General features: G+C 49.6%; 1 protein-coding gene across 2 annotated transcripts in view; it reads left to right on the top strand.

The window, feature by feature from the left end:
* The first annotated feature begins 9,420 nt into the window (after nt 1-9,420).
* Nucleotides 9,421-15,063, top strand: part of SNRNP70 (small nuclear ribonucleoprotein U1 subunit 70) — a 26,464-nt gene continuing 20,821 nt past the window's right edge. For both annotated transcript variants that reach the window (XM_006160172.3, XM_006160170.3), the window contains exons 1-4: nt 9,421-9,550; nt 10,479-10,635; nt 12,437-12,499; nt 12,629-12,683. In XM_006160172.3, coding sequence (XP_006160234.1) covers nt 10,489-10,635; nt 12,437-12,499; nt 12,629-12,683 — 265 coding nt within the window. In that variant the 5' untranslated portion in view covers nt 9,421-9,550; nt 10,479-10,488. The remainder of the gene's footprint in view (nt 9,551-10,478; nt 10,636-12,436; nt 12,500-12,628; nt 12,684-15,063) is intronic.

Raw genomic sequence — 15,063 nt, 5'->3', positions numbered from 1 at the left:
AAGCCACCAGGCCCGGGACTCAAACCGTGGTTGGCCATTAGAAGGCCAGCATCCCAACCACGGTGCCGCCTGCTGGCCCACACTTCTACTTTTAAAAAATTGTTTTTTAATTTTAAAAATAATTATTTTATTTAACTTTATTCATTCATTTATTTATTTTAATTTGCCAGAGAGGGACAGAGTGAGAGAGAGAGAGGGAAAGTGAAAAACTAAGCCACCAGGTCCGGGATTCGAACTCAGTCATGTGGGAGTCCAGTGCCCTCAACCATCATGCCACCTGCCGGCCCCAACCTTTTAAATTTTTATTTATTTCTTCCACAAGCAAGGACAGAACAAGAGAGACATAGAGAGACAGCACCCCCAACAGGGTCTTGATGCCCCCCTCCACCCCCAGCCTTCAGCCAGACCCAGTCCCCGGGTACACATGCCCGGTGTACACAGGGCGGTCTCCCGCTGCCCACCCGTAACCTCTCTCTGTGGGTCAGTCAGCTTTGCTGAGAGTCATGTTTTCTTGCTGCGCCACATCCAGCCCTGCCTTCACCTCCTTGCCATTTTTTTTTGAATATTTATTTATTTATTTATTATTTAATTCCATTTGTTACTGTCTTTCTGGTGAGTGCACACGCCCTATAGCAAAAACCTCTCCAAAAAAAAAAAAAGTTATTTTTTAAGAATTATTTATTTGGGGGAGTGACTAAATAAAACTGAAGAAAAAAAAAAAAGAATTATTTATTTGGGACCAGCAGTTAGAGTAATGGCTATGTTGCTGGACTCCCATGTATTCGACTGCAGTTCGTGTCCCGGACCCAGTGGCTTAAAACTCACGCCGGGCACATGTGCATGCGTGCCCAAGATCCCAAGAGAACGGAGGAGAAGGGATTGCGGCGTGGCCATCACCCCTGGGGGATGATTTCTCGCTTTCTGTCTCCCTGTCTCTCTCTGTCTGTCTGGCGAGCGCACGTGCCCTATAGCAAAAACTTCTAAAAAAAAAAAAAAAAAAAGAATTTTTTATTTTATTTTATTTTATTTTTTTGAAGAAGTCTTTACTATAGGGTATGAGTGCTCACCAGAAAGACAGAGACAGAGAGACAGAAAGCGAGATATCACCCCCCAGGGTGGATGGCCGCGCCACAATCCCTTCTCCTCCATTCTCGGGATCTTGGGCATGCACACACCGTGAGTTTAAGCCACCGGGTCCAGGACTGAGACCGCTGTCGACTACATGGGAGTCCAGTGACATAGCCATTATGCCAACTGCTGGTCCTTATTTATTTATTCGACCAGCGAGGGGCAGAGTGAGAGATAGAGGGAAAATGAGAAAGCAAGCTGCCAGGTCCTGGACTCAAACTGCAGCTGGCCATCTGGGAGTCCAGTACCCTTAGCCACCATGCCACCTGCCGGCCCCTATTTTTAAGAATTATTTATTTTACTATTATTTTAAATAACTTGCTATAGGGCATATATAGTCACCAGAGAGAGAGAGAAAGAAAGTGAGAAAGCAAGCTTCCAGGTCCGATACCAGAACCAACGATCACATGAGAGTTCGGTGCCTTAACCACCGTACCACCTGCTGGTCTCGTATTATTTTTTAATTTGCTATCTATCACTGTCTCTCTGGCAGGTGCTTGCACCATAGAGCAAAAATCTGTCTAAAAAAAAAGAGAAAGTCAGGGTGGTCAACCGCAGGGCAGTTGACCATGCTGCAAGCCCTCCTCCATTCTCCCTTCAGGACTTTGAGCACACACACACACACACACACACACACACACACGTGCTACTCACGTGATTTTCAAGCCGCCCACTCTGGGACTCAAACTGCAGTCAGCCATGTGGCATTCCAGTGCTTTAACCACCATGCCACCTGGTGGCCCAGGAAGATGATTTCTTATCCCCCACATGTACCACCACTGCAAGCACACACACCCTCTGTCAAAAAATATTTAAGAGGTGGGACCAGCAGTTAGCGTAATGGCTATGTCTCTGGACTCCCACGTAGTTGACCACGGTTCGAGTCCCAGACCCAGCAGCTTAAACTCACGCTGGGCGCCTGTGCGTGCGTGCCCAAGATCCTGAGAGGAGAATGGAGGAGAAGGGATTGCGGTGTGGTCGTTCCCCCTGGGGGGTGATTTCTTGCTCTCTGTCTCTGTCTCTCTCTCTCTCTCTGTATGGCAAGCGCATGTGCCCTATAGAAACAACCTCTCTAAAAAAAAAGAATTCCTTTATTTAACTACTTATTTTCATTTGACCAGAGAAGGACAGTGGACAGTGTGTGTGTGTGTGTGTGTGTGTGTGTGCTCGCGTGTGTGTGTGCGCTCGCGTGTGTGTGTGTGTGAGAGAGAGAGAAAGTGAGAAAGCAAGCTGTCAGGTGTGGGACTCAGACTGCAGTCGGCCACATGTTAGTCCAGCGCCCTTACCACCATGCCATCTACCAGCCCCTCTGTCCGAAATTTTTAAGTAAAATGTTCTGTGTCTGAGGTCTCCGCTTCACCTGCCCTCACCTTGCCAAACCTCAGCTAAGACCCACTTAGTGCATCTCTGTGGAACTGGCCCTGAACACTGCCCCCTGCTGGACGAACTCTTTCCTCTGACCGTCCCGCTCTCCTCTGCCCCCTCCTCTCCCTCCAGCCTCCTGGTGGATTTTCCCCTCTCCCTGAACTCAATGATGGAGTACCCTGGGACTCAGTCCGTGCGCCTCCTCCCTTCTCCACCTTGATTTCATAGGGTCACGGGACTTCCGAGTAGCATCTCTCCCAGTGACTCCCAAATTTAGGTTTGCAGCCCCAAACTCGTCTGACTGCCAGACTTACATAATTCCAACTAGCAGCTCCACATCTCTGCTTGGATACCTGCTATGGTTTGCATTAAAAAAAAAAAAAAAAAGTTGCTGAGGCTGGCAGGTGGTGTGATGGTTAACAGTGCTGGATTCTCACATGGCCAACTGCGGTTCAAGTCCCGGACCTAGCACCTTGCTTTCTTACTTTCTCTGTCCCTCTCTGGTCGAATTTAAAAAAATAAATAAATAAATAGGGGCCGGCAGGTGGCGTGGTGGTTAAAGGCGCTGGACTCCCATGTGGCCGATCGCGGTTCAAGTTCTGGATCTGGCAGCTTGCTTTCTCACTTTCCTTCCCTCCGTATGTCTGTCTTTCTCTGGTCAAATGAAAATGACTGAATGATGGGGACCAGCAGGTGGCGTGGTGGTTAAGGCACTGGACACTCCCACATGGCTGACTGCAGTTCAAGTCCCGGACCTGGTGGCTTGCTTCCTCACTTTCTCTTTCTCTCTTTCTCTGTCTGTGTCTCTCTCTGATCAAATTACAATAAAATGAATAAATAAATAAAGTTAAATAAATAATTCTTTAACAAAAAAAGTGATTGGGTTGTGAAGGCTCTGCCCTCGCGGCATGGACAATGCTGTCACTGCAGGAGCGTTCCCGGTAAGGATCGGTGTGTCCTCCTTCCTTCCTCTCTTCTGCCAGGTGACACTTTCCACCACGTTTGGATGGGGAAGAAGACCCTCACAGTGCAGACCCTCGACCTTGGACTTCCAGCCACACATGGAGTCGAGGTCAATCGCTTGTCACTTGCCCAGGCTGTGGGACCCTGTCCTAACAGCACAGGGCAGACCAAGATGCTTCCCAGCCGGCATCCTCTGTTTGGAGAGGTTTTTGCAATAGGGCATGAGTGCTCACCAGAAAGAGAGAGACATAGAGACAGAAAGCGAGAAATCACCCCCCAGGGGGGATGGTCACGCTGCAATCCCTTCTCCTCCATTCTCCTCGGGATCTTGGGCACGCACGCACACGTGCCTGGTGTGAGTCTAAGCCACTGGGTCCGGGACTTGAACCACGGTCAACTATATGGGAGTCCAGTGACTTAGCCATTACGCCAACTGCTGGTCCTGCCAGCAGGCATCCTTGACATGTCCAAATCCTGACCTTCTCCTCCTTCTCAACAGTCCCACGCTTTTCCAAGTCTCCCCAACGGCTCCATCAATCACTGAGCTGTTCGGTCTCCGAATCTAGGAGTGAGGACTATTGTTGTTAAGGGAAAATTAACTTCACTTTGAAAATTTCTCTTTTTAAAATTTACTTGTGGGGCTAGCAGGTGGCGTGGTGGCTAAGGTGCTGGACATTCCCATGTGGCTGACCACGGTTCAAGTCTTGGACTTGGTGGCTTGCTTTCTCACTTTCTCTCTCTCTCTGTCTCTTTCTGGTCAAATTAAAAGATGAATGAATAAAGAAAATAAAATAATTTTTTTTTTGGGAGAGGTTTTTGCTATAGGGCACGTGTGCTCACCAGACAGAGACATAAAGCAAGAAATCACCTCCCAGGGGGGATGGCCACGCCGCAATCCCTTCTCCTCCATTCTCCTCTCGGGATCTTGGGCACGCACGCACACACGCCCGGGCACGCACGCACACACGCCCAGCATGAGTTTAAGCCACCGGTTAGAACGCGAACCGCGGTTGACTACGTGGGAGTCCAGCGACATAGCCATTATGCTAACTGCTGGTTCCCTCATCCCAACAATTCTTAAAAAAACAACTTTGTTTATTTTTAAAATTTCCAGATGCTGCGGGCACTTGCCAGACAGAGAGAATGCGAGGCCACCCTGTACTGAGCAGTGGCCACACCACAATCCCTCTCCCCCCAGTTCCCCACCCCGTTGGAATTTGGGGTGCTCGCACACACTTCCAGCATGTTCCTCAAACTGCCAGGACCAGGATTTGAACTGCTGTTAGCTATGTGGGATCTGGCTCTCTTTACCCACTAGGCTCCGGTGCCAGCTAACATGATTTTATATATATAGGGTCGTCAGAGAGGTCATGACATATTTTTGTAGAGAAAAACATACAAATATACATTATGACTTTTCTGACAACCCAATATATACATACTTTTTTTTTTAGGTTGTCGCCATAGAATACATATACCTGGGGGCGATTTTGCTATAGGGTGCGTATGTATGGTTGCCAGAGAGACAAGAGACAGAGACAAAAAGCAAGAAATCACCCCCGCCCCCAGGGGAGATGACCATACCACAATCCTTTCTCCGTTGTCCTCCCAGGATCTTGGGCACACATGCACAGGTGCCTGGCATGAGTTTTAAGTTACTGGGTTCAGGACTTGAACCGTGGTCGACTACGTGGGAGTCCAGCAACATAACTATTACACCATTTGCGGGTGCCACCCTGTGATTTTCAAGCTGCCAGGTCTAGGACTTGAACTGCCGTTGGCCATGTGGGCGTTCAGCATCTTAACTATCACACCACCTTCTGGCCCCCATGGTCTTATTTCTAACTGCCCCCCCCCCCCCCCCCCCCCTAAGAGCTCTCCCTAACCCCTCCCAGCCCACTGCTGCCATCCTGGCCTGTCACCCCCTTCTCAGAATCCTGTAGCCTCCTAACCATCTCCTCTTCTCCTTCGGTCCCTCCCTATGATTTGTCTCACCATAGTTGAAATCATCTTTCTAAAACATGAAATAGGGGGACCAGCAGACGGCACAATGGTTTCATCGCTGGACTCCCACACAGTCAACTACAGTTCAAGTGCTGGACCAGCAGCTTAAACTCATGCTGGGCGCGTGTGTGTGCGTGCCCAAGATCCTGACAGGACAATGGAAGAGAAGGGATTGTGATGTGGCCATCCCCCCCAGGGGGTAATTTCTTGTTTCTTGTCTCTTTGGCAAGCGCATGTGCCCTACAGCAAAAATCTCTCTCTAAAAAAAGTGAAATATGTCAAATATGTCATGTTCTTCCCCAATCAAAACCTTTTCATTACTTCCTAAATCACTGCAAATAAAATCTAGTTGGTGTAGCCAGGATCAGCAGGGGCTGCTGCAATCATCAGGTGAGAGATGGTTGGAGAACAATATTTACGTGAGGTCAAAATCTCAGGGCTTGAGGGACCAGCAGTTAGTGTAATAGCTATGTCGCTGGACTCCCATGTAGTCGAATGCGGTTCAAGTTCCGGACCCGGTGGCTTAAACTCATGCCAGGCGCATGTGCGTGCGTGCCCAAGATCCCGAGAGGAGAACGGAGGTGAAGGGATTGATTGCAGCGTGGCCATCCCCTCTGGGGAGTGATTTCTCGCTTTCTGTCTCTCTGTCTTTCTCTCTGTCTGACAAGCGCATGCACCCTATAGCAAAAAAAACCTCTACAAAAGAAAAGCTAAAAAAAAAAAAAATCTCAGGGATCATCTGCAGTAGCTTGTACAAGCTGAGGCCATGTGCGAGGCCGGGATGTGATTTCCACTCCCCCTAGAAAAGCAACTTGCTTTCTCACTGTCCCTCTCTGGTCAAATTAAAATAAATAGATAAATGAGGTTAAATACTTTTTTTTTTTTTTTAATTTGACCAGAGAGCGAGAGACAGAGTCAGAGAGGGAAAAGAGTCAGAGAGGGAAAGTGAGAAAGCAAGCCTCCAGGCCCAGGACTCAACCGCAGTTGGCCACATGGGAGTCAGACGCCTTTAACCGCCACGTCACCTACTGGCCTCAATAAAATAATTCTTTTAAAAAAATGGGAGCTGGCAGGTGGTGTGGTGATTAAAAGCGCTGGGCTCCCGGGGACCAGCAGTTAGCGTAATGGCTATGTCGCTGGACTCCCATGTAGTTGACTGCAGTTTGAGTCCCACATCCAGTGGCTTAAAACTCGCGCTTGGCACGTGTGCGTTGTGTGCCCAGGATCTCGAGAGGAGAATGGAGGAGAAGGGACTGTGGTGTGGCCATTCCCCCTGGGGGGTGATTTCTCGCTTTCTGTCCCTCTATCTCTCTCTGTCTTTCTGGCGAGTGCACGTGCCCTATAGCAAAAACCTCTCAAAAAAAAGATTTGATTTCACTTTATTTATTTATTTTAATTTGACCAGAGAGGGATAGAAGGAGAGAGAGAGAGAGAGAGAGAAAGTGAGAAAGCAAGCTACCAGGTCTGGGACTTGAACTGTGGTCATTGGCGCCCCTAACCACCACACCACCTGCCGACCCTAAAATACCTTTTTAGAAACAAATTATTTTATTTAACTTTATTTATTTACTTATTTATTTTAATTTGACCAGATTGAGACAAAGCAAGAAAGAGTGAGAGAGACAAAGTGAGAAAGCGAGCTGCCAGGTCTAGTACTGGAACCAGGGTCAGCCATGTGGGAGTCTAGTGCCCTTGACCCGCACACCACCTGCTGCCCCCGTGCTGTTGAAATACTTCTTAGAAATACACTCTCTTGGGAACCAGCAGTTAGCGTAATGGCTATGTCGCTGGACTCCCACGTAGTCGACCCCGGTTCATGTCCCGGACCCGGTGGCTTAAAACTCACGCCGGGTGTGTGTGCATGCCCAAGATCCCGAGAGGAGAATGAGGAGAAGGGATTGCGGCGTGACCATCCCCCCTGGGGGGTGATTTCTCGCTTTCTGTCTCTATGTCTCTCTCTGTCTGTCTGGAGAGTGCACGTGCCCTATAGTGAAGACCTCTCCAAAAAAAAAAAAAATTAAAAGAAAAAAAGAACTATACTCTCTTTTTCGTGGGGGGGGGGTTTGGTTTGCCATGGGGGTGTGTGTACACACTGAAGACAGAAACAGAGAGAAAGCCGGTGAGAAATCATCCCCAGGAAGGATGACCATGCTGCAATCCCTTCTCCTTTGGGGATTTTGGGCACAGAGGAATACAGGCCCCCTTGATTTTCAAGTTGCTGGGTCTAGACCGAACCATGTGGACAGTAATGTGGGAGTCCAGCACCTTAACTACTATTGCCACTCGCTGGCCCCCCAAAGTGTATATTCTTATGTTACTTTTTTTTTTTTTAGAGAGCTTTTTTGCTTATAGGGTGTGTGTGGTCTCTTGAGACAGAGAGACAAAAAGTGAGAAACTATCCCCCACCCCCTACCCCTTCAGGAATGGCCAGGCTGAAATCCCAATCTCCTCCATCCTCCTCTCTGCTGGTCCCCTTACATGTTTGTTTTTTTTTTTTTTTTTTGGAAGGGTTTTCCCTATAGGGGGGGTACTCGCCAGACAGACAGAGAGACAGTGAGAAATCACCCCCCAGGGGGGATGGCCCTGCCGCACGCAATCCCTTCTCCGTTCTCCTTTTGGGATCTTGGGCATGCACGCACACGCGCCCGGTGTGAGTTTAAGCCACCGGGTCTCGGACGCAAACCGCGGTCCACTACGTGGGAGTCCAGTGACATAGCCATTATGCTCACTGCTGCCCCCTTCTTACATGTTTTTTGAAACATGAAATTCGTACTTTGAAATTTACAGTAATTTTTTCTGTAGTTATTATTGGGCAATTGAATCCATCAAAAAATAAACACCTAACCCTGTACAGGTCTATGGGCCCTAAATAACACGCTGCCAGTTCTCTGATATGGCCCACCGTGTGAGATCTTTGCACTTTTTAATAATTACTTTTATTTAACTTTATTTATTTATTAAATTTTTAATTGGATTTATTATCATTATTCTTCAATTTTTACCAGAGAGAGACAGAGAGAAAGTGAGAAAGCAAGCCTCCAGGTCCAGGACTTGAACCGTGGTAGACCGCGTGGGAGTCCAGCGCCTCAACCACCACTCCACCTGCCGGCCCCTAACTTCATTTATTTTAACTTGGCCAGAGAGGGAAGAGTGAGAGAGCAAGCCAACAGGTCCGGGTCTGGAACTGCGGGCAGCCGGCGCCCTTAACCACCACGCCACCTGCCGGCCCGAGACCTGTGCACGTCTTCCTAGGCCCCCGCAGCGCTCTCTTCCACCAGGCCTTTGTTCAGAAGTTACCTGTTCAGAACAGCCTTCCTTACCACCCTTCCGGCCCCCTTACTCTGCTCTACTTTCCTTCATTGTGCCACTACTATATAAAATTCCGTATTTTTCTCTCTTCCAGTACAATGTAAGCTCCAAGAAGGAAAAGTCTTGGCCTTAGGCACAAGATGTATTCCCGGAACCTAAACAGCGTCTGATACACGACGTGTTTGATGAAGCTACTGAGTGAATGAATTAGGCACCAACACAATCCTACTATTCGCGTAGGGACTCTTTGCCAGGCGGCGGAGGGACATGTACACAGTCAGCCCTGCAACACGCATGCGCGAGAGATCCGGGAAGTGTCCTAGGAAAGGGGCGGAGCAGCGCGAGGAGTCTCGCGAACAGAAGCGGTTGAAGCTTAGAGCGCGACGTAGAAGAGGGTTGCTTGGTCCTCAGTGCGCGTGCGTACTGTGGCCTCCCGCCCGCTGTGGCCAAGAAGTTCAAGGCGCCGGAAGGCAGGGTAGTGACCGCGCGCGTGCGCTGTGCCCGCGGCGGCGCCGGGCCCGGGTGTGTGGGTAGAGCGCGACTCGCGCAGCGCGTGCGCAGTACGGCGGCGGAGGGATTTGAGTCCGGGACCCACCCCTCCTCTAGTCGTCAGCCGAGGCCGCGCGGGCTCGTGAGCTGGGGCCCGGGGCGCACGAGGAGCCGGGGGCGCTGGGCGCTGTCGGAGTCCAAGCCGGAGCAGGAGTCCTCGTTGTTGAGGGGTCGCCGCAGTCGCCGCGAGCCCCCGGACCGACGCCAGGCCGAGGAGGGCGCCGCGCGGCGAGTGAGTGTGACTGGCCTTATGGTCTGCGGGGCCGCTACCCACAGGCCTTTGCGGTGGACCCTAGTCCCCTTCCCCGTGACCGGACCCCATTCCCGCGTCCTCGCCGCGGCACCTTTCTGCACCCCGTACCCAGAGTCCTCTGGACACCCAGACCCTCTTCCCACGTTCCTTCCCGCGGTTCCCTACCCACAGGCCCTTGCGGCGCGTCTTTTTTCTTTCTCCTCTCTGTGGTGTCCTGGACCCTTACCCATAATTCCTTTCGTCTATGGGGGCCCACACCATTACCCACAAGCCCCAGATGGGGGGTTTTGCTGCTTGCGACTCCCCTTGATCAGAGACTTCCCTGCGACCCCCGTTCTGATCCCCAGGTGCGGGACCACCAGCCACCATTGATTTGGACCTCTCTCCACGGGACCCTTAGTTCTCCCAGCCCCACTGGGCTTTGAGATGAGGACTCCCAGAGTTAAGGACTCAGAACCCTTCAAAACAGTGCTTGTTTACCTGTCTCTCAGTGGTCTTACCCTTGCCTCCATTCCTTTCAAGAACTTGCTTTCTCACTTAGATTCACTGCTTGCCTCTATGGCATAGGATCGTTCTCTGCCCGTACTTTTTATTAAAAAAATATTTCACTTAACTTTACTTATTTATAAATTTGACCAGAGAGGGACAGAATGAGAGTAAGAGAAAGGGAAAGTGAGAAAGCAAGCTGCCAGGTCTGGGACTCGAACTGTGGTCAGCCATGTGGGAGTCCAGCACCCTTAACCACCAAGCCATCTCCTGACCCCCCCACTCATCTTTTTTGATACCGAAACTCCTTTCCTGTTTCCCTCTTTTTTTCTTTTTTCAATTTCTTTCCATCAAGGGGTAACAGGGGTTTTGTCTCTATCCACTCACCTTAACTAAGAGGCTGTCCCTTTTCTTCCCCCAGACTTGGCAAGATGACCCAGTTCCTGCCACCCAACCTTCTGGCCCTCTTTGCTCCCCGTGACCCCATCCCATACTTACCACCCCTGGAGAAACTGCCACATGAGAAACACCACAATCAACCTTACTGTGGCATTGCGCCATATATCCGCGAGTTTGAGGTGAGTTCACTGAGGAGACTAGGAATGATTTGGGTGCTGAGAGCAGGGAAGGATTTGGAAATCTCTAGCCATTTTCTAGCTGTGTGGTTAGGCAGGTGACATACTCTCTGATTCTTTTTTCCTATCTTGAGTGGAGCCGAAACTACATCCCTAGGATGGTTTCTGTAAAGATTCGGTGGTGGTTGAGGCTTCAGAATGGAGCCCTCTGTGCATTGGATTTTTTAGTTTAAAAGTCATAGTAGCATCTGTATAATATGATAGAGAATCAAGCAGTAAAAGTTATATCAAAGGGCTTGGCACTAAACAGTAAATGTTAGTGTTTGTTATAGTTTTACCGTTTTTGTAGTTGATAAAGAGCACAGTGTGTAGTGGACTGCTTAAGGCAGCCTTGGGGGTTTCAGCTCTGCACGTGTGCGGTAAACATGAATAAGGAACTTAGGTTCCTGGACCTCAGCTTCCATTTGTAAAGTCGGAATAATATGCTCACCTCTTAGAGGAATCACAGCACAGCTGGAAGATGCTGGCACACAGCCGGAAGTCATAGGAACATCCTGGCATTGGGTGGAGAAGTGCAGCAGGAAGTGGAGGTAGTCACAGAGCAGAAGTTAGCATTGATAACAGAAATGTAATGTCTGCGGGAATTTGTCACCCTTGGTGGCACTTAGGAAGCAGCCAGTCAGTTAACTGAGTGGCTATGGGCCAGTGGCATTGATGGGGTCCTGCACCATTTACTGTTGAATGAGTGGTTGGAGAGGCCCTTGAGAACTGCTGGGTCCTTAGTGGTGTCCAGTTGTCTGCCCTGGGCCCCTGCACTGCTACGGTTGCTTTCCCTGGTTCTGTTTCCCTGGTGCTCCACCGGGGTCCCTCCTACCACTGCACTTCTATCACATCCTCTGGCACTTTGTTCACTGTGAATGGTCCTAGGAGCTGTGAAAAGCAGGGCCCTTTGAGACTTTTTTCTTAATTTGCTATGGGACATGTATACTCAGTGGAGACAGAGAAAGAAAGCACCCTGGGAGGGGGGTGGGGGGGTGGCCACTTCATAGTCCCTTCTCCATTTTCCTCTTGAGGTCTCACACATGCTGCAGGATCTAGGACTCAGCCTGTCCTTTCAGCCATGTGGAATCCAGCTGCTTCAACCACTGTGCCACTGGCTGGCTTCAGACTGTTTTCTTTCCCTTTGTATCTATTTTAGGTTTTGGCTATAGGGTACATACAATCGCCAGAGAGAAAGTGAGAAATCACCACCAGCCACCACAGTTCTTCCTCTTCTCTGGATTTTGGGCATGCACACACACATGCTACAGGCATGTTTTTCAAATCACTGGGTCTGTACTCGAATCAAGGAGTTGCCCATGTAGGATTTAATTTCTTAAGCACCATACTACCTGCTAGCCCCTGAGACTGGTCTTAAGCTAGATATCACCTGTGCCACTGCTTCTCAAACCACCTGTGGCAAATGACAAATCTATTTTTATTTTTCTAGAAGGACCCACAAAATAAAAGACCAAACTGCTCCATTAAATTGCTGTAAAGTTTCTGAATACTTACTCCTAATTTTGGTGCTTACTTTGTAACAAACCAGCCACAGTTTGTGTGCAGTGTTGGCCAGTGGACCATGCTTTGGTCTGGGCCACTCCCCTGCCTTATGTGTGGCTTAGAACTGGCAGTGTTTATTTGCTTGTTTGTGGAGGTAGGGGTGAGGTGAGGGGGTTGTGGCTGAGATGCTTATTTCCTTGGCAGGTATTCTTGCCATTTTCCCCAGTCCCTTCCAACCTGCCACCTCTCTTCCTGTTCCCAGGACCCTCGAGATGCCCCCCCTCCTACTCGTGCAGAAACCCGGGAGGAACGCATGGAGAGAAAGGTGAGTGCTTTCTGTTTGTTTGTTTTTTTAAGCTCCCTGCCCGATGTCTTTTTTGCCACTCTCTCCAGATGGTCTTGGACATCAGATCTGTCTTGTGTTCACTTTTCCACTTTCCCTTCCTCTGAACAGAGACGGGAAAAGATTGAACGGCGACAGCAAGAAGTGGAGACGGAGCTAAAAATGTGTAAGTCTCTCACTCCTCCTCACTGCTTCTCCCCCAGATCCTTTTGTATTCCTTTTCCCTGGTCACACCCAGGACCTTGCTCTTCCAAAGGCCTATAGTGAGGGAAGCAGGATGGTTAGTTCACCTAGTTAGTCCCCTACACTTGTCAAAATTGTTTTGTTTAGGTGTTTTTTTTGTTTTTTTTTTTTGTTTTTTGTTTTTTTTTTAGAGAGGCTTTTTTTGGTATAGGGCGTGTATGCAAAACAGACAGAAAGTGAGAAATCACCCCCCAGGAGGGATAGCCACACTGCAGTGTTTTCTTCTCCATTCTCCTCGTGGGATTTTTGGGATGCATGTACACGCGCCCGTTGTAACTTTCAAGCTGCTGGGTCCAGGACTTGAACCACAGTTGACCTCATGAGTCCAGCGCCATAACCTTTATACCATCTGCTGGTCCCTTGTTTAGACTTTTTTTGGGGTGGGAAGAGGTTTTTTTGCTATAGGGCGCATGCGCTCGCCAGACAGACAGACAGAGAGACAGAAAGCGAGAAATCACCCCGCAGGGGGGATGGCCATGCCGCAATCCCTTCTCCATTCTCCTCTTGGGATCTTGGGCACGCACGCACACGCACCCGGTGTGAGTTTAAGCCACGGGGTCTGGGACTTGAACCGCGGTCAACTACATGGGAGTCCAGCGACATAGCCATTACGCTAACTGCTGGTCCTCCTTGTTTAGACTTTTAAGTAGGATAGTGTGAGGTGAGGTAGGAGTGATCCTGGTACCTCAGTCCCCTCTTTCAGGGGAGCCCACTTGAGGAGCTCCCGTCGTCCCACTGAGTGATGGTCTGAGATGGTGAGATGTGGGCAGGTCAGTCAGTCCTGGTAAGCTGGGGATGCCCTGGCCCTCCCAGGTATAGGAGGAATTGGAGTAGGAGCACGTGCCTTGTAGCCATGAACCAAACTCTTAAGATGGTCAAATATCAACCTCAGTGGCCCCTTGATTGTTAGGGAGGACATATAATCAATTGGCTTGGGTTTTTCTACACCTGGGCGTCACTCTCCTCTGAACCTCATTTCCTCAGTGCGCTTATGCAAATACTTGACCCGAGGGGCAGGCTCTAGCTGAGAGCACTCTGAGCACTGGCTCTCAGGGCTGTCAGACTGTCCAGACTACCTGGTGTCCTTCGGATGTTTCCTTCTCGGGGATACGGGCATCCATCTCTGCAAACCGTGACCCCACTGTTGTTACCACTTTGGTTTCTAACGCCTTTAATTTGTTCTTTCTCCTGCCTGTCACCAAGACCTGTCCTTGTTACTCTCAGTGTCACAAATCTGAACTTTTTCTCCATGTCCAGCACCACCGTCCAGGTCCTCCCGTGCCTGGAGAGCACAGTAACAATTCACTTGGCTTATCTTTGCTTCTCTCCGGTTCAAGCCTACTGTGTCTTTGCTAAGTACTGTTCTGAATGTCTCTGCTAACAGCATCGTCTGTTCTTGGGGTAAAGACCAGGGTCCTTTTCCAGCCCACCATTCAGCCCTTCTCACACCAGATTCAGAATGTGGGAGTTGTTCAGGACAAGCTTGTGAGCTAGTTTCTTTCTTTCTTTCTTTCTTTCTTTTTTTTTTTTTTTTTAAGTTTTTGCTATAGGGCATGTGCGCTCGCCAGACAGAGACAGAGAGAGATCGTGAGAAATCACCCCCCAGAGGGGATGGCCACGCCGCAATCCCTTCTCCTCCATTCTCCTCTTGGGATCTTGGGCACGCACGCACATGTGCCCGGCGTGAGTTTTAAGCCCCCGGGTCCGGAACGCGAACTGCGGTTGACTACGTGGGAGTCCAGCGACAGCCATTACACTAACTGCTGGTTCCTGTGAGCCAGTTTCCTTAACAAACAAATTACAAGAAAAAGGGGAGGCAGCTAGAGGACCTTATGGATTAATTACTATGTTATAGTTTCTTCAAAAGTCTCCATTAGAAACCAAAATGATGGGATATTTGGGAGTTGATTTAAAATAGTTAACGAGGATAGAGATGAAACAAGTTTGGTCACATGTTGACAACTGAGGCTAGCTCATGAGAGTTCATTATACTACCCTTTACTTCCCTTAAGTGTTGAACGTTTTCATAATAGAAGAGGAAAATAACATCCGGTACAGTGTAGGGCATCCATGCCCTGTACGCTTGTCCCCGGCTACAGACGCTTGCTATGCCTCGTGGCCGTTTGCAGCTCCCCTGCGTGGGCTCACTCTTGCTGAGCACTCGATGCGCTTCCTGCTGCTGCTTGTCACAGTCGCACCATGTTGTGCAGTCTGAGCTCAAAGTCGTGGTCCTGCCTCGGCTCCGAGTGGGTGGGATTGCACGTGTGCCACTGTGCTGGCTCGTTACCGCTCGTCCCCCTCTT

Source organism: Tupaia chinensis, unplaced genomic scaffold (genome assembly GCF_000334495.1).
Source record: "Tupaia chinensis unplaced genomic scaffold, TupChi_1.0 Scaffold000673_1, whole genome shotgun sequence".
Classification (NCBI taxonomy): Eukaryota; Metazoa; Chordata; class Mammalia; order Scandentia; family Tupaiidae; genus Tupaia; species Tupaia belangeri.
This window is presented reverse-complemented; position numbering and strand designations above follow the sequence as displayed.